The sequence below is a fragment of the Bos mutus genome, chromosome 13 (assembly GCF_027580195.1).
Source record: "Bos mutus isolate GX-2022 chromosome 13, NWIPB_WYAK_1.1, whole genome shotgun sequence".
NCBI lineage: Eukaryota > Metazoa > Chordata > Mammalia > Artiodactyla > Bovidae > Bos > Bos mutus.
In genome coordinates this window covers 65017692-65035971 of record NC_091629.1, presented here as the reverse complement: position 1 = coordinate 65035971, position 18280 = coordinate 65017692, and the positions used below count along the sequence as shown (strand labels likewise).

At 41.3% G+C, this 18280-nt stretch overlaps 1 protein-coding gene across 3 annotated transcripts in view; it reads right to left on the bottom strand.

The window, feature by feature from the left end:
- RSU1 (Ras suppressor protein 1) overlaps positions 1 to 18280 on the bottom strand; it is a 205655-nt gene that overhangs the window by 159975 nt on the left and 27400 nt on the right. For 2 of the 3 annotated variants that reach the window (XM_070381905.1, XM_070381903.1), the window contains exon 3: positions 13513 to 13563. The exons of the other annotated variant lie outside the window; for it this stretch is intronic. In XM_070381905.1, the coding sequence (XP_070238006.1) occupies positions 13513 to 13563 (51 nt within the window). The remainder of the gene's footprint in view (positions 1 to 13512; positions 13564 to 18280) is intronic. 3 annotated transcript variants of the gene reach the window in all.

Below are 18280 nucleotides of genomic sequence, written 5' to 3'. Positions count from 1 at the left end.
GTACCATTTCACACCAGTCAGAACAGCTGCGATCCAAAAGTCTACAAGCAATAAATGCTGGAGAGGGTGTGGAGAAAAGGGAACCCTCTTACACTGTTGGTGGGAATGCAAACTAGTACAGCCACTATGGAGAACGGTGTGGAGATGCCTTAAAAAACTGGAAATAGCTGCCTTATGACCCAGCAATCCCACTGCTGGGCATACACAACGAGGAAACCAGAATTAAAAGAGACACGTGTACCCCAATGTTCATTGCAGCACTGTTTATAATAGCCAGGACATGGAAGCAACCTAGATGTCCATCAGCAGATGAATGGATAAGAAAGCTGTGGTACACAGCGGAGTATTACTCAGCCATTAAAAAGAATACATTTGAATCAGTTCTAATGAGGTGGATGAAACTGGAGCCTATTATACAGAGTGAAGTAAGCCAGAAAGAAAAACACCAATACAGTATACTAACGCATATCTATGGAATTTAGAAAGATGGTAACAATAACCCTGTATGCTGCTGCTGCTAAGTCACCTCAGTCGTGTCTGACTCTGTGGGACCCCATAGACGGCAGCCCACCAGGCTGCCCCGTCCCTGGGATTCTCCAGGCAAGAACACTGGAGTGGGTTGCCATTTCCTTCTCCAGTGCCTGAAAGTGAAAAGTGAAAGTGAAGTCGCTCAGTCGTGTCCGACTCTTAGCGGCCCCATGGACTGCAGCCTACCAGGCTCCTTGAGACAGCAAAAGAGACACAGATGTATAGAACAGTCTTTTGGACTCTGTGGTGGGGGGGATGATTTGGGAGAATGGCATTGAAACATGTATAATATCATATATGAAACGAATCGCCAGTCCAAGTTCAATTCAGGATACAGGATGCTTGGGAATGGTGCACTGGGACGACCCAGAGGGATGGTACGGGGAGGGAGGAGGGAGGGGGATTCGGGTTGGGGAACACGTGTACACCCGTGGCAGATTCATGTTGATGTATGGCAAAACCAATACAATATTGTAAAGTAATTAACCTCCAATTAAAATAAATAAATTTATATTTAAAAAATAAATAAAATTTCTTTATTAGAGAAGATTAAGGGACGGTAGAGGATTTTCAAATGAAGCCAGGTATGCTGATTTTTTTTTAAATATGATTTTTTACAAGTTTTATTTATGTTTAAAAAGTTTTTGGCAGGTGGGGTCTTAGTTCCCTGACCAGGGATTGGACCTGTGACCCTACAGTGGAAGGCAGAGTCTGAACCACTGGACCATCAAGGAAGACTCTGCTGATTCTTAAGTTACACTCCTGCAATGAAGTTATCAGAAAAAATGACCAAAAATATCCAAATACATGAAAATGAGTGAGATTATTTGTTATTCAGTCACTGGGGGGAGAAAGACCATTTGAGAAGAAATCATGAAAGCAAACACTGCTTTGTCCCAATATTTGACGAGTATAATACTGAACAACCACCATCCCTCTTCACCCTGGTGGGAAGACGCCCAAGTAACAGAAGCCATATGAAATACCAAACTATAAGAAATATGAATCAGTGCATTCTTGGTCAGAGTGAAAGGAAAGTCCTTTTAATCCTTAGCTACAACAGTTAGAAGGCATTAGTCTATTCATGGCACAGAGGTGATGTCCAGACTAATTATATAGATGTCAATTCTATCAGCAAATTAGGGATCTTTGTTCTGAAAGCCATTCTAATGATCACATGTAAAGAAGAATCTCCTCACTCTGGCAAATAATTATGCTCTTCAGAATTTTATATTGAGGGGGGAAACAAAAAGGTCATTTGTACCTATAGTGATTAATGACTTTTGTTTTCTGGTCAAAAACAGGAGGTGGATAATGAACTAATCATCATAGCATAAGAACCTGAAGTTCAAAAGTATACTGATAATAACCAGTTTTCCAGATTTTATGAGATTTCCCCCAAAGCAGCAATTAAAACAGTGAATTACAGTAGTTACAGGTTATTTAAAAACATAAAAGTTTATGGAACAGCAGAGCAAATTCTCATTTAACAGGATCTACAAGTTCCTCAAGGTAAAAATGAAAGAGCAAAAGAGCTAAGTAGCCACCTGACAAAGGCCAAGGTCCCCCAAATATCGTTAGCCTTGTAAGTGACAAGAGCAATGCTGCTTGCAGTTAATCAGCGGTACTCACTGACCACCCACACCTAGAAGGAGAGACTTAGTGCATCCTATCGCGGGCTTCCTTAAGATTCTGCAGCTCACGGTGGCAAAGAATCTGCCTGCCAATGCAGGAGACACGGGTTCCGTTCCTGGGCCGTGAGGATACCACGTGCCGTGGAGCAACTGAGACGTGCGCTACAACTTTTGAGCCCAGAAGTAGCAACTACTGAAACCCGAGAGCCTAGGGCCTGTGCTCCTCAACGAGAGACGCAACCGCGATGAGGAGCCCACACACCACAACTAGGGAGCAGCCCCCTCACTTCAACTAGAGAAAAACCCTGGCAGCAACAAAGACCCAGCACAGCCATAAAAAAAAAGAATAAAAGAAGTTCTCATCACAAGAAAACAATTTTTTTTTAAAATCTGCAGCTTAAGTCGTTTTACTAACCAAAGACATTCCTTGCATAATGTACTGCAAAGAAAAAAAAAAATGGTTCAACTCTTTCAGCAACAATGAGAATAATCAATTACCCAAAAATTAGGCGAAGTTACAAGCAAGCTGTAAGTCAGCTTTTATAGTGTAAAGTCTAACATGCAAAAATATCTGTCCCTGGAGTACGAAAAGTGTGTACGCACAGTCAAACAAATCTTCTAAAAAGCTGACAAGCATGGATTTCTGCTCCTCTGAGGACGCCAAACTTAGTTATGTCTGAATCTCCAATCAACTTCTCAGAAGGAACCAAACAAGGTCCACGTGGTCTTAGTCCTTCCAGACCCAGAATTGTTTTAGTAACACACCCTGGAAATCACACTTCAGTGAGCAAAGAATACAGCGTCCACCAGCAGGACATCCACAAATAGCTTTTGTCTGAGAGCCGCGTCAGAGCAGAGACACTAAGGGGAAAGGCAGGGACCTTCCATCACCTGGGAGGAAGTGACATTAGTGAAGGACAAGAAAAGGACGGGGAGCCCTTCCTCCAGGAAAGATGCCCAAGAAGTCTGGAAGGAAACACGGCAAAGAACAAGACAGAAAAGAACACTGAATACATTTCAATCAATCAACGTAGAAAGCATGCTCAGCTCAGTGAAAACGAGCTATTTAGGCTCTGAAATTTTTAAAAAGTACCATTATAATGGGTACACACACACTCAATCCAAGATTATTAAGAGGGAGACAATGGACAAATACAATTCACAGACACACACACATCACGCTTCGCCGACAGCTCCTGTCTTCTTTTATAGTGATATATATACACTATCATGTGTAAAAAAGATAGCCAATGGGGAGCTGCTGTATAAGCACAGGGAGCTCAGCCTGGTGCTCTGTGATGACTTAAAGGGGTGGGAAGCCGGCGGCGGGGGCGTGGTGGCAGGATGCTCAACCAAGAAGGAGGGGATATATGTATACATGAAGGCTGATTCTCATTGCTGTCCAGCAGAAACCAACACAACATCGTAAAGCAACCATCCTCCAAAAAAATAAATAAATAATAAAGGTACTTCTGGGAAAAAAAAGAATTACTCCAGCAAATGGATAAACAAGGTCCTACTGTATAGCCCATATTGAACTATGTTTAATATCCTGTGATAAACCATAATGGGAAGAAAAGAAAATGAAAAAGATTTTTACATACGTATGTAGAACTTTGTTGTACAGGAGAAATTAACAAAACGTTGTAAATCAACCGTACTCCAATTAAAAAGAAAAAGAATGACTTCAGCAAGACATCATCCACGCGAAGTTGCTTCTCTACCTTCCCTGTCTCATGTCTTGGTGCTGATGATGGAGTACATGAAGCAGGGGGAAGGGGGTGGACGAAAATGCCCAGTGCTAGAAAAATCCACCCTGGACCTTGTCAACTCCTCTTCTAATGATAACACTATGCCTTCAACCTTAGGGATGCTCCCTGCTCATCCATTTGAACAAGTGAAGATGCAGGGCCAATGTCTGGTCCATCGAGCTCCGGGACTCCCTGGAGCAGGGCGTTACCTGTACCCGGACACAGACAGAGGAGGCAGCAGGGGAAAGGGGAACACAGGCTCAAAGCCATGCGAAGCCCCCAGCTCCGGCTCCACGTCCTCAGCCATGTGAAGCCTGCTTCTTGCCCCAGACACAGAGCAGGGCATCCAAAGCCACCCTTGCCTCTTGCACTCAGGTCACAGTTTCTGGGAGGTCTGGTCCTTCAAGGCTAAAAAGCTGTGAATAACCTCACCCTTTATTTTCTACATAGTTGGCTGCAAAGGAGGGCTTCGAGGAGAAAGGTAAGAATTCATCTCCCCTTTTGGAAGGATGAGCAAGATAGAGAGAGAAGGGCAGGCATTTCCACTAAGCATCAGGTGCCTGGAGTAGACGCTACACAGGCAGGAAAAAACTGCTTAAGAAACAGCAAGAGGTTAGACGAGATGGGGACTTTCCTGGTGGTCCAGTGGTTAAGACTTTGCCTTCCAATGCAGGGTATACAGGTTCGATCCCTGGTCAGGGAGCTAAGACCCTACATGTCTTGGGGCCAAAAACCAAAACATAAAACAGAATCAATATTGTAACATGTTCAATAAAGACTTTAAAAATGGTCCACACCAAAAAAATACCTAAAAACAATAGCTATCATAAAAAGAATGAGCTTCACGTTAACTTAAAAAAAAAAAAAAAAAAAAAACCTTATCAAAGTTTTGTACATATTTCCAGGAAACATCATCAGTGTATCCACACTGCAAATATACTGTTATCTTTCTCCAACTCCAAGGTTTCTAAATCTGAGCTGCATGTGCCCCTAAAAAATTTATGAATGGTTTTAACAGGATCTACAAACCTATTGAAATTTTAAGGATTATGTGTAGTTTTCTAGGAATCATGGACACAGCTTTCACTCTGTTCTTAAAAAAGGTCAGTGAGTTATGAAATGTTAAGAACTACGCTAAAAGAGTGTCTATTCCCAAGCATCACATCTTTTAGAATCTCTCCTCCTCCCCTGCATGACACACATGTATACATGCACTATCTATGTGAGAGTCAACAGATGATTTACACAGAAATTTTTGCTAGTAGATCAATTCCATTTGAGGGTTCTGTTGTAAATGGTAAATGATAGCCAAGACATAGAAGCAATGTAAACATCCATCAGCAGAGAAATGGATAAAGAAGATGTGGTACATACATACAATGCAACATTACTCGGCCACTAAAAAAATAATGAAATAATGCCATTTGCAGCAACACAGATGAACCTCGTGGCTTCCCAGGCAGTTCAGCTGGTAAAGAATCTACCTGCAATGTGGGAGACCCTCGCTCAATTCCTGGGTTGGGAAGATCCCCAGGAGAAGGGACAGGCTACCCACTCCAGTGTTCTTGGGCTTCCCTAGTGGCTCACACGGTAAAGAATTAACCTGCAATGTGGGTGGCCTGGGTTCAATCGCTGGGTTGGGAAGATCCCCTGGAGAAGGGCACGGCAACCCACTCCAGTATTCTTCCCTGGAGAATCCCATGGACACAGGAGTCAGGCAGGCTACCATCAATGGGGTTACAAAGAGTAAGATACAACTGAGCGATTAAGCACAGCACAGATGAACCTAGAGATTGTTACACTTAGTGAAGTAAGTCAGACAGAGAAGGACAAAGGTATATCACTTACATGTGGAATCTAAAAAAAAAAAAATCATATAAATGAACTATTTACAAAACAAAAATAGAGTCACAGATGTAGAGTACAAACTATGGTTACCAGGGAGAATGGGGGTGGGGATAAATTGGGAGATTTGAACTGACACATACACACTACTATATATAAAACAGATAAAGTAGATAACTAATAAAGACCTACTATACAGCACAGGGAACTCTGCTCAATACTCTGTGATGACGTACATGGGAAAAGAATGTAGAAAAAGAATGGATATATACATATGTATAACTGGCTCACTTCGCTGTACACCTGAAACTAACAGAACACTGCTAATCAACTATACGCCAATAAAATTTAAAAAAATAAAAAAGTTTTAAAAAACAGTAAAAGAAACCCTATCCAAGATGAACTCCCCACAGTGGGCGGTGTGGAAAGTGACAGGTTCAATCTGCCCACACATGAGGATCGCCACAGCCTGCCATCTTTCTGAAATTCCCATAAGTGAAGTCACTCCTTTTAAAAACATACTGTGGAAGAATTAACACCTACCCTTATTTCGCTTCCTCTGGGTACAGGAAAATACTCCAAGAAGAGAGATTCTAGAGTAGGTGCGTTCAGGATGGAAGGGCTGACATGAAAGGGATCGAGGACAACAAGTGTCTGAGCAGAGGACACAAGTGTATCAAAACCACTTCTCCAACTTCACATGTTAGCCTTGGGATGTGCTGGCTCTGGACTATCGGATCAACAGATGCTTCCATGCGACAATCCCACATGCTTCCTTAACTAAAACCGCCAAAAAACAAACTCCCAACTATAGACAATTTTGTAAATGGTACCTAACCAGTGGTACCATTGGAAAGACACTGTTCAATTAATAGCTGTCTGACTCACTATTATGTACCCATTTTTTCAAATCCAATCTTTCAAATGATGGCACAGGAACAAATTGATGAATGTGCACTAATTAGAAAAATAAGCTATTGATCAAAGCCTCTGGTTTATAAATACATTCATACTCTGTTAAAATGCAAACAGCAAGTTGTTTTGATATTGTCACAAGATAAATTCATGACACAGAGACAATTTATTTTGCATATTCTCCCCTCATAGTTTAATTTTGTACAAGCCATGCACTAGAACTTTTGCATAAGGCATGACAAGTAATCTATGAAAGAGGAAATAACTAGAGACTTGGCAACAGAAAGGTGTTGGAAGACTGGTGAAGGTCATTCTTACAAGTTGGGACAGTTAATTTTTCTCATTCATCTCAACAATCAATTATGTCTCTAGAAAAGGGCTTCCATTTATTATGCTTTTTAAAAAACTGCTTAATTTTCTTTATTATAATTGGGCCTGCATATTATGAGATTGCAATATTTTCATGCAAAACATCCTCCTTAATTCCTTTACAATAACACTTTCAGTAGAGAGCCTATCAATATATACATCTGCATAAAATCTTTAAACATTACATTTGTTTTAATGTTTTGACCAAAGAAATTATTGAAATCACTAAAGAAAATATCCTGGCATTTACTTGTTCACTATAATTTTGAATTCATATATAAGTTAAAACTAGTAAGAAATAGTCTGTTAAGAAAAAGAAACAAGTTTTGCTATAACACTTATGTTTACTGCTTGTCTAGTCATTTCTGACACATTAGATGACAAGAAATGGTCCCAGTTAAGGCTTGAAACGGCCAGCAAAGCTGCTAATATCTCAAGAAAACGTTTTACATGACACTTAAAAGTTTCAAGTGTAAAACTAAGTAATCACATACCGAGACTCACACTTATGAAAGATTTATATAGAACCTGCTGACCAATGTTTGTACACAGCAAAAAGACATTCTTTGCATTTCTTGCAGAAAATGATCAGGCTTTAGTCCTTATCATGCACAGGTCACAAAATGGAAAATACTGTTGTCATATTTGAAGTACTGGGTTTTGCTATTTCTTTTTAAAATTAAGAAAAGCATCATGTTAAAAAATTAATACTTAGATTGCTTTATCATTTATGCAAAATGTGAGTCATTTCATAATGCATAGTATTCCTCCTTACATGATGGCATTCAGTAAAAGAACCAATATAAACGGGCACAAAATGCATATTTTCCTGAGTATTACACTTTTTTTTTTTTAATTAAAATCTGGTTCCATACATATATATTTTAAACTTTCTTCCAAGGGAGAAAAAAATTTTATGTATACTCCATACAAAAAAAATACATAAAAGGCAAGAGAATTCTCTCACTTTAAAGAGATTGGAAGGAAAGTTTCTAACATGAGAAAGAAACCATAATAAACACTAAACATGACACGTGAAACTGAACATGTACTTTAAGTTTGGGAGTCAAAAGAAAAATAACATACCTCCTTATGGAAGGATCAACATTAATTGTGGCAAAACTGGCCTATGTAAATGGCAGCAACATCATACCCTGAGAGAAGCTTGCAAAAAAATTTCGTCCTCTAACACCACCAATTTGGTTTTTAATCTTTTAGCATGAGATGAGGAGGAAGGGGGGAAAAAAGTATCCCAACAGTGACCTCTAGTGGACAAGTTTTAAAACAATTCTCTCAGAAATTCCTCTTTAAGACTGAAAAGTAGAAAAACATTTACAAAGCTAATACTCCCAAGACCATAAGAACCAGGGATTAGATAAGATGCAGACTGCAAAAGACCCAGCTAACACTGGCTTATAAGGGAGGGTCACCACAAAGGCAGGCAGGCCGAGACACAGAAAGACCATCTTTGAAATAAATGTTGTATCCCCTTCTTAGAGACCCTGACAGCAAGCAAGCGCTGAGTCTATCATCGCAGACAGCTGGGACTCACCACCACTCACGACCTACCAACCCATTTATCAACTGGCATTAACTCAAGGGTCTACTTCATGTTCGGCCTGCTTTGGGCACTTTTGTGGGGTGGTATGTACAATACCTAAGCATACGACAGCGTTCCTAATTTCAAGAAACATAACCTACAATTAACTGTTTAAAAATATTAGTAAATCATTTGGGATCTTAAATACATGAAACAGAGCTTCCCAGGTGCCACCAGTGGTAAAGAACCAATCTGTCAATGCAGGAGACATAAGAGACTTGGGTTTGACCCCTGGGTTGGGAAGATCCCCTGGAGGAGGGCATGGCAACCCACTCCAGTATTCTTGCCTGGAGAATTCCATGGACAGAGGAGCCTGGTGGGCTACAGTCTGAAAGGCTGCAAAGAGGTGGACACAACTGAAGTGACTTAGCATGCACACATGCATACATAAAGCTAAGTGAACGGGTAACAAGAGGGCCAATCCAGGAGACCTAGAATAGTAGTAGGTCTTCATTTCCTTGTGGAGAAGTCAACTCAGCCAAGCCCACCAGGTCTGCCCCAAGGCTGGTCACGACCCCAGCTTTCCAATTGTGTATCCTGGGGTGTCCCTGAGGAGCCAGACACACCGCAGAGACAATGCAAGTTTGGTTTCAGACCACCCACCACAACAATGCAACTACTGCAATAAACTGAGTCACACAAACTTTTTGGCTACTCAGTGCCTGTAGGAGTTGTGTTTACACTCTACAGCTGTCTATTAAGTGTGCAAAGTACTATGTCCAAAAAATGTACATATCTTATTAAAAAACACAAAGCTTAAAAAAAAATGCTAACCATCCTCTGAGCCTTCAACCAGTTGTCACCTTTTTGCTGGTGGAGGGTTTGAAATATTGTGAGAATTACCAAAGTGACACAGAGACACGAGGTGAGCAAATGCTGTTGGAACAATGGTCCAGTAGCTTTGCTCAACTCAGCGTCGCCACAGACCTTCAATTTCCGCCAATTCAATTCCCGCCAAGCTCAATAAAGTGAGGCCTGCCTGTACCATGTTAGTACATCATTCCTTCCCTGTGAAAGGGCCACGTAAAGGGGAAAGACAGCAACTCCTAGGATATAAGGCTCTGTTTCTCACTGCTCAGCACATTTGAAAGGAAACTACAAGCAGTTAAGGAACAGAAGTGTGCAGTGGTTACATTCACTCAGACCCACACACTGACTGATCCTGAAGAAACTGTCAGGTTCCTCCACTGACCACTTCACCCAGACCCCCTGCTTCCCACCCTGGTCCTGCCATTACTGCCTTTACATGAGGGCTTCCTGGGAAACCATTCTGAGCTCAGCAACGGGCAGTAAAGAGGAATACAAGATGGTCTCCGCCTTCAACAAAGCTTACCACCACCCTTAAGATAAAGGTACACCCTCAGAAGCTGTAATTCTGGATCATAGTAATGTAGCTACGTACCCTGGACCACTGAAGGTCAAAAGACAATACTTGGGGTGACCTAGGAGGCTTGAACAAATAACTTTAAAGGAATTCTCTAGGACCACACCCCCTCTACTTTGGCTTTTTGGATGAAGCACAGGCCTTTGTGCTGTCCTCCAGGCAGTGTCACAGTCGAGAGCATCAGTACTGGATCACTCCTTAGACACTGATCAGCTGGGGAAAGAGTTCACTGGCAAAAGGGTCCTCCCAAGAATGGTCTGCATCAAGCAGGGAGGACATGTTGCTCAAGGGAGAAGGGGAACTCTCATAGCTACAGTCACTGTAAGCATCCAGCAGGCAGGAGAGGACGGAACAGGAAGTGACAGGAGGACAAGGAAGAGCCATGCTGGTGCCAAGAGTCTCTGAATATGAGACTTCCCTGGCGGTCCAGTGGTTAAGACTCCACCTTCCAATGCAGGAGTACAGGTTCGATTCCTAGTTAGGTAACTAAGATCCCACATGTCTTGTGACCAGAAAACCAAACATAAAACAAGCAATATTGTAACAAATTCAATAAAGACTTTTAAAAATGGTCCACATCAAAAAATAAATAAATAAAAGTCTCTGAACAATAGGATTTGGGGGAGAGATATCTCCAGTTTGCAGGGGGGCCAAGAGGAAGATGCGCGGGGGGTGGGGCAGGCAGGGGAGGAAGGGAGGAGCAGGAAAGCCTGGCGGCAGAGCCTCATCTTTACTCTGCAAACATTCCCCCTGGGCAAGCAAGCACCTCCATCTGGGGCCCAGAGAGTCACCTGTCCAATCACAGCAAAAAAAAAATGTTCCCTCGCTACTGCACCTCCCACCTCCTTTAATCCACTGCAGACATTGTATGGACTGAAGGAGTTGTTACCGGCACAGTCACCCCCAGTGACTGCACCAAAACCCACCAGCTCCACCCCACTCCCCAGATTTACACGTCAATCATGTCACTGTAACAATGAGGAATCTCTGACAGTGATCAGATGGACAATTTTGAAAGACCCTGACAAATTCTCATGTCAAAAACTTTAAGAATTCCTGCTCACAAAATCTTGGGAATTTGAGGGTCATCAGCTTGCTCTCCCCTTTCTCATGGCCTCACTTGTACTATGTTGAGGGGACCTGCTGATCTGTCAAAACCACCAGCAGGAAGAGAGGGCCAGCTCAGTGCCACGCTCTTCCAACAGCTCCAAGATACTGACTCCAGTCCTCAGAGTTGAGAGCTGTCCCCAGACCAAGTCCCAACGTGAGTAAGCTGGTGATTTGTCCCCCAGGTATACAAGAGGACACATCAGAAGTGTAATTGGCACACGAGCATGCAAGATAAAAGGAGTGCTGAGGGGTTTATCTTTTGAGTCCCATCAGTTTGAATGTGGTGCTGTCAGCTAGTCCCCATTAAAAAGCACGGGAAGTGAAAGACACTGATTACAATGAAAAGTGACAGGAGGCCGGACTCACCCACCTCCACATAATGCATATTTATCTTTCCATCAGATGGACATATTTACTATAAACACCGGAAAAACCATAGCGAAGCCATTCATCTAAATGCCAGAAAAATAGTAAAAGATGCTAATTTGACCTTAGTGAAACAGATCGGGCGTCACTGACACCACTCACAATGGCTTGAAACAGAATTTACCAAGACGATTAATTAGAGCTTATTGGATTAGGTCAAGAGTGTCTCAAATGGGAAAAAAGGGGGGAAAAGGGGGAGGGGGGGGAGAAAGAGGAGAAAAAGTTTGGATCCACAGCAAACCTCTTTAATAGCAGACACAACTTACCTCTGTTTATGCCTCCCTAAATTAATCTCATCCTGCACGTCTAGAAAGAGAAACTAACACCCTGATCCTGGAGATTTCGTTATGGACATATAAAAAGAAATACTATGACTGTCCATAAGACTTTTTAGGAACCAATCAATTAATGGTATAATGGGAACAAAACAGGTTTGGCTTCCTTTTTCAGTGGAAACTGTTTTTCCCTCTGATGATGATGCAGGATTGAACACCAATGGTAAACTTGGCAATTAGGAAATATTTTCATGAACTACACGACAGAGAGAGCACCAGAAATTTCTGCTCACCAAATCTGGGGGAATTTAGGGATCGTGCAGTCCACCTTCAAAACACACTTCAAATCCCCTCAGAACTGGGATTAGGGTCTCAGCGGAGAGAGAACAGGACCATTCGCTACAAAAACAATGAAAGCAGCAGCGTATTACCTGTTACAGCAGTGATCACACGTGACTTGTCACCCTCACTGTCAGCTGCCGGGGCTCCAATACCCAAACGTGACCGTGGTGTCACTCTGCCCTCGCTTCTGGCTAAAAACGAACTGATCTGCCTGTCTCCTGCTCACGAGGGGCCCTCACTGCCACTCTTAATTCTCCATAATCAACAGCTCTGTGACATTGCTTCAAGCTGTATATAATGCAACACACACATAAATTCACGACACAAGTCCCTCAACATCACATTCTGCTCTGTTTCGCCGAACTCACACAAATTCTTGCCACAGGATCAGAAAAGCATTCAAGTCTGCAGGAAATACAGCAAGCACAAAGATACACAATCAGACATGAGACAGGACAGCGGGCCCCGTCATTAACACCTTTTAAGCCACAGCTCTAAGAATAAAACGGCCCACGTTAGTCACACAAGATTACGCTTTACCAAGAGGTGTGAAACCTTCTATACATTAACTGTACCACTCCCAATGCCTGGGACAATTTTCCCTAGAAATCAGACTCAAGAACTTGAAAAACGCAGATGTAAATTTCTATCACTTCTACAATTTTATGCTCCCCACCCGCCGCCATCAAGCAGGGAAAGAAAGTATATCAATAATGACATTTTCCCCTTTTGAGGAGAAAGTAGAAATGAAAGCTAACAATGTTTTGCTCTGAAAAAATTCAACTTTAAAACAAGATTTTCTTTTTGTTGTGGATCACTTTTTAAAAAGTCTTTACTGAATTTTTTACAATATTATTTATTTTATGGTTTGGTTTTTTGGCCATGAGACAAGTGGGATCTGGCTTCCGACCAGGGGTCAATCCCACACCCCCTGCATTGGAAGATAAAGTGTTAATCACTGAACCACCAAGGAAGTCCTCCAACAGTTTTTTGATAAGCTTCTCTTTTCCCATAAAATAATAACGGAAGTCTCAGCATTTCAGGTCACTGCAGCAGTTTGCATGCCCAAAGGGGACCATTATCGGAGGAACAATGTCCTGTCTTCCTTCAATTTATATACATGAAAAATTGAGGAAAAAATCCTCAAAACAGAGAAAACTACAAAATACAGGAAGACAGTACGCTCAGATATCTTAGTGCCATCTCAGTACCCTTTCACTTTGCCCAAAAAATCATTTGTCATTACTGTCGAGGAAAACAGAAGAATTAGCAGTTCCGCCACGTTACCTACAAGTCAGAAATTGTGAACAGAGGACAGCAATGGTTGACTCACTTGTTAGCTTGTTGTGGCTGAGGACCAGCTGTGTGATGTGGGACAGGGTGACTGGAAAAGAAAAGAAAAAAACACAGTTAATGTACCCAAATTACACTCACGTTCCTGCAAGGTGACCTGCTAAGTTCTTTTGACAGGTTGGAGTGTTACCACTCACAAAAATAGACGCAGGGATTCACAGAAGGCTGTCTGTTCAATGTCAAACCACATGAGGAAAAGCCACACTATAAATGGTGCAATTAAAACAGCGAGTTAGCGCTAATGGAATTTTAGCACTAACGGCATTAACGTCACAGGAACAAACAGGACAAGGGCCAGTGAGCTCTGCTCGGCGACCTGGAGCGCTGGTCCAGCCTCAACAATCCATCTCACTAAGGGAACCATCAGGAGATCTGGGAGGAACAACCTTCCCCAGCCCATGCTTAGAAAACCAGCCCGTCAACACAGACGGACCACTGCTTCCCGAGTCACTGTCAACCCCGAAATGTTCCTACATGCTCTCGATGACCAGAGGAAAAGCCCTCCACGTGTTCCTCTCAAGTGTGGTTGACATTTCAAAGAAGCAGCAGATGGCTCACCAGTTTCAAATATGATCATGGAAGCTTAAACTGCTGAAAAAGACTAGATTTGCCTTTAAAAAAGAAAAGAAAAAGGGTTTTCCAAGTACCAACAAAGAAAATATGTATACAAATTCACCAAAAAAAGAAAAAAGCCAGTGGGGGTTAAAAAGTGACCTCAACTTTGGGTTCTAAAACTTCACTTTGTTGTCAGCAAGCTCTCTCTGTGTATATATATATGTGTGTGTGGGTGGGTGGGTGTATATATATACTTAATGACATAATATATATACACCCATATATTTATTATTTGTTAAATTTACATTTATATGTAAATTATATACATTTACCTTTTTATTATTTATACATATTAAATTGTATATTTATATGTATAAATCTAAATGATTATATACTATTTATACTAATTATAGTGTACTTAATATATATTAAAGTTTTAAATGTGAAATATATATTTGTGAAGAAACATATTAGAAATTTTTTCAATATTCTTTTTATATGAACCTTATTTTAATGTGACAGTTTTTTTCCCTTCAAGAAACGCTAAGACAAATATTTTTTCTCAAGAAGAGTCTCAGGATTGGAACCCAGTACATGTATGGATGTGAGAGTTGGACTGTGAAGAAAGCTGAGTGCCGAAGAATTGATGCTTTTGAACTGTGGTGTTGGAGAAGACTCTTGAGAGTCCCTTGGACTGCAAGGAGATCCAACCAGTCCATTCTGAAGGAGATCAGCCCTGGGCTTTCTTTGGAAGGAATGATGCTAAAGCTGAAACTCCAGTACTTTGGCCACCTCATGCGAAGAGTTGACTCATTGGAAAAGACTCTGATGCTGGGAGGATTGGGGCGGCAGAGGAGAAGGGGACGACAGAGGATGAGATGGCTGGATGGCATCACTGACTCGATGGACGTGAGTCTGAGTGAACTCCGGGAGTTGGTGATGGACAGGGAGGCCTGACGTGCTGCGATTCATGGGGTCGCAAAGAGTCGGACACGACTGAGAGACTGATCTGATCTGATCTGATCCTTGAAAAAAATATGCATCACCCCGACTGCAACTTTTAAGCGTTTTTCTTTTGTTCAAACTATCACAAATTTACAGAAAAGTTCAAAGTACAATACAAAAACCCATTTCTCTGTCCTGACTCATAAACTTTATGTCCCATAAAATTTAGGGTATTCCTACAAAGATATTCCCCTGCACAGTACATCATTATCATCTGATCCTCAGCCCTCAGCCACCCCAGTTTCCCCAAATGTCCCAAACAGTTCTTTAACAGAGATGGATCCAGTTTAGAATCCACAATGCACGTAGCTGCCAGGCCTCGTCAAGTCACCTCTTAGTCTGGATCACGGTTTCCTTGACTTTCAAGACCATGGAGATTGTGAAGCACACAGGCCAAGTTATTTTGTGTTATGTCTTTTTTTTTTTTTATTTTTTTTTATTTTTAAACTTTACATAATTGTATTAGTTCTGCCAAATATCAAAATGAATCCGCCACAGGTATACATGTGTTCCCCATCCTCAACCCTCCTCCCTCCTCCCTCCCCATACCATCCCTCTGGGTCGTCCCAGTGCACTAGCCCCAAGCATCCAGTATCGTGCATCGAACCTGGACTGGCATCTCGTTTCTTACATGATATTTTACATGTTTCAATGTCATTCTCCCAAATCTTCCCACCCTCTCCCTCTCCCACAGAGTCCATAAGACTGTTCTATACATCAGTGTCTCTTTTGCTGTCTCATACACCGGGTTATTGTTACTATCTTTCTAAATTCCATATATATGCGTTAGTATACTGTATTTATGTTTTTCCTTCTGGCTTACTTCACTCTGTATAATAGGCTCCAGTTTCATCCACCTCATTAGAACTGATTCAAATGTATTCTTTTAAATGGCTGAGTAATACTCCATTGTGTATATGTACCACAGCTTTCTTATCCATTCATCTGCTGATGGACATCTAGGTTGCTTCCATGTCCTGGCTATTATAAACAGTGCTGCGATGAACATTGGGGTACACGTGTCTCTTTCCCTTCTGGTTTCCTCAGTGTGTATGCCCAGCAGTGGGATTGCTGGATCATAAGGCAGTTCTATTTCCAGTTTTTTAGGAATCTCCACACTGTTCTCCATAGTGGCTGTACTAGTTTGCATTCCCACCAACAGTGTAAGAGGGTTCCCTTTTCTCCACACCCTCTCCAGCATTTATTATTTGTAGACTTTTGGATCGCAGCCATTCTGACTGGTGTGAAATGGTACCTCATAGTGGTTTTGATTTGCATTTCTCTGATAATGAGTGATGTTGAGCATCTTTTCATGTGTTTGTTAGCCATCTGTATGTCTTCTTTGGAGAAATGTCTATTTAGTTCTTTGGCCCATTTTTTGATTGGGTCGTTTTTATTTTTCTGGAGTTGAGCTGTAGGACTTGCTTGTATATTTTTGAGATTAGTTGTTTGTCAGTTGCTTCATTTGCTATTATTTTCTCCCATTCTGAAGGCTGTCTTTTCACCTTGCTAATAGTTTCCTTTGATGTGCAGAAGCTTTTAAGTTTAATTAGGTCCCATTTGTTTATTTTTGCTTTTATTTCCAATATTCTGGGAGGTGGGTCATAGAGGATCCTGCTGTGATGTATGTCAGAGAGTGTTTTTGCCTATGTTCTCCTCTAGGAGTTTTATAGTTTCTGGTCTTACGTTTAGATCTTTAATCCATTTTGAGTTTATTTTTGTGTATGGTGTTAGAAAGTGGTCTAGTTTCATTCTTTTACAAGTGGTTGACCAGATTTCCCAGCACCACTTGTTAAAGAGATTGTCTTTAATCCATTGTATATTCTTGCCTCCTTTGTCAAAGATAAGGTGTCCATATGTGCGTGGATTTATCTCTGGGCTTTCTATTTTGTTCCATTGATCTATATTTCTGTCTTTGTGCCAGTACCATACTGTCTTGATAACTGTGGCTTTGTAATAGAGCCTGAAGTCAGGTAGGTTGATTCCTCCAGTTCCATTCTTCTTTCTCAAGATAGCTTTGGCTATTTGAGGTTTTTTGTATTTCCATACAAATTGTGAAATTATTTGTTCTAGCTCTGTGAAGAATACCGTTGGTAGCTTGATAGGGATTGCATTGAATCTATAAATTGCTTTGGGTAGTATACTCATTTTCACTATATTCATTCTTCCAATCCATGAACATGGTATATTTCTCCATCTATTAGTGTCCTCTTTGATTTCTTTCACCAGTGTTTTATAGTTTTCTATATATAGGTCTTTAGTTTCTTTAGGTAGATATATTCCTAAGTATTTTATTCTTTCCGTTGCAATGGTGAATGGAATTGTTTCCTTAATTTCTCTGTTTTCTCATTATTAGTGTATAGGAATGCAAGGGATTTCTGTGTGTTGATTTTATATCCTGCAACTTTACTATAGTCATTGATTATTTCTAGTAATTTTCTGGTGGAATCTTTAGGGTTTTCTATGTAGAGGATCATGTCATCTGCAAATAGTGAGAGTTTTACTTCTTCTTTTCCAATTTGGATTCCTTTTATTTCTTTTTCTGCTCTGATTGCTGTGGCCAAAACTTCCAAAACTATGTTGAATAGTAATGGTGAAAGTGGGCACCCTTGTCTTGTTCCTGACTTTAGAGGAAATGTCTTGCGTGTGGTTTTGTCCTTTAATTTTCAGTGGAGTCTAGCTGCTTTACAGTGTCGTGTTAGTTTCTGCTGTACAACAAAGTGAATCAGCTGTACATACACATGTATCTCCTCTTCTTCGGATTTACTTTCATTTGAGTCACCACAGAGCATTGTGACTTGTGTGTATTCCTGATTAGCTCACGTTTGCACCATCAGCAGGAATCCTGGGGAAATGCCGTCGTCTTCTCACTGCATCCTATCAGCTGGCACAGATTTCAATCCGTTCCATTACCGTGACCTTCCCTCGATCACTTGAGTCTGCCAGGCTTCTCCACTGTAAAGTTACCCTTTGCCCTTGTAATTAGCATTTTCTAAGGGGAGTAGGAGCAAGGATACCTAAACTACCTAACAATCCTGTCCCACATGTGTTCCGTGGTCCCCAACTGGGGCAATTTTGATCCTCGTGGAACATTAGGCCATGTCTGGAGGCTCTTTTGATTCTACCAACTATGACCACTAGAAACTCTAAACCTTCCTACATGGCACACCTTGTATTTCTGTTGCGTT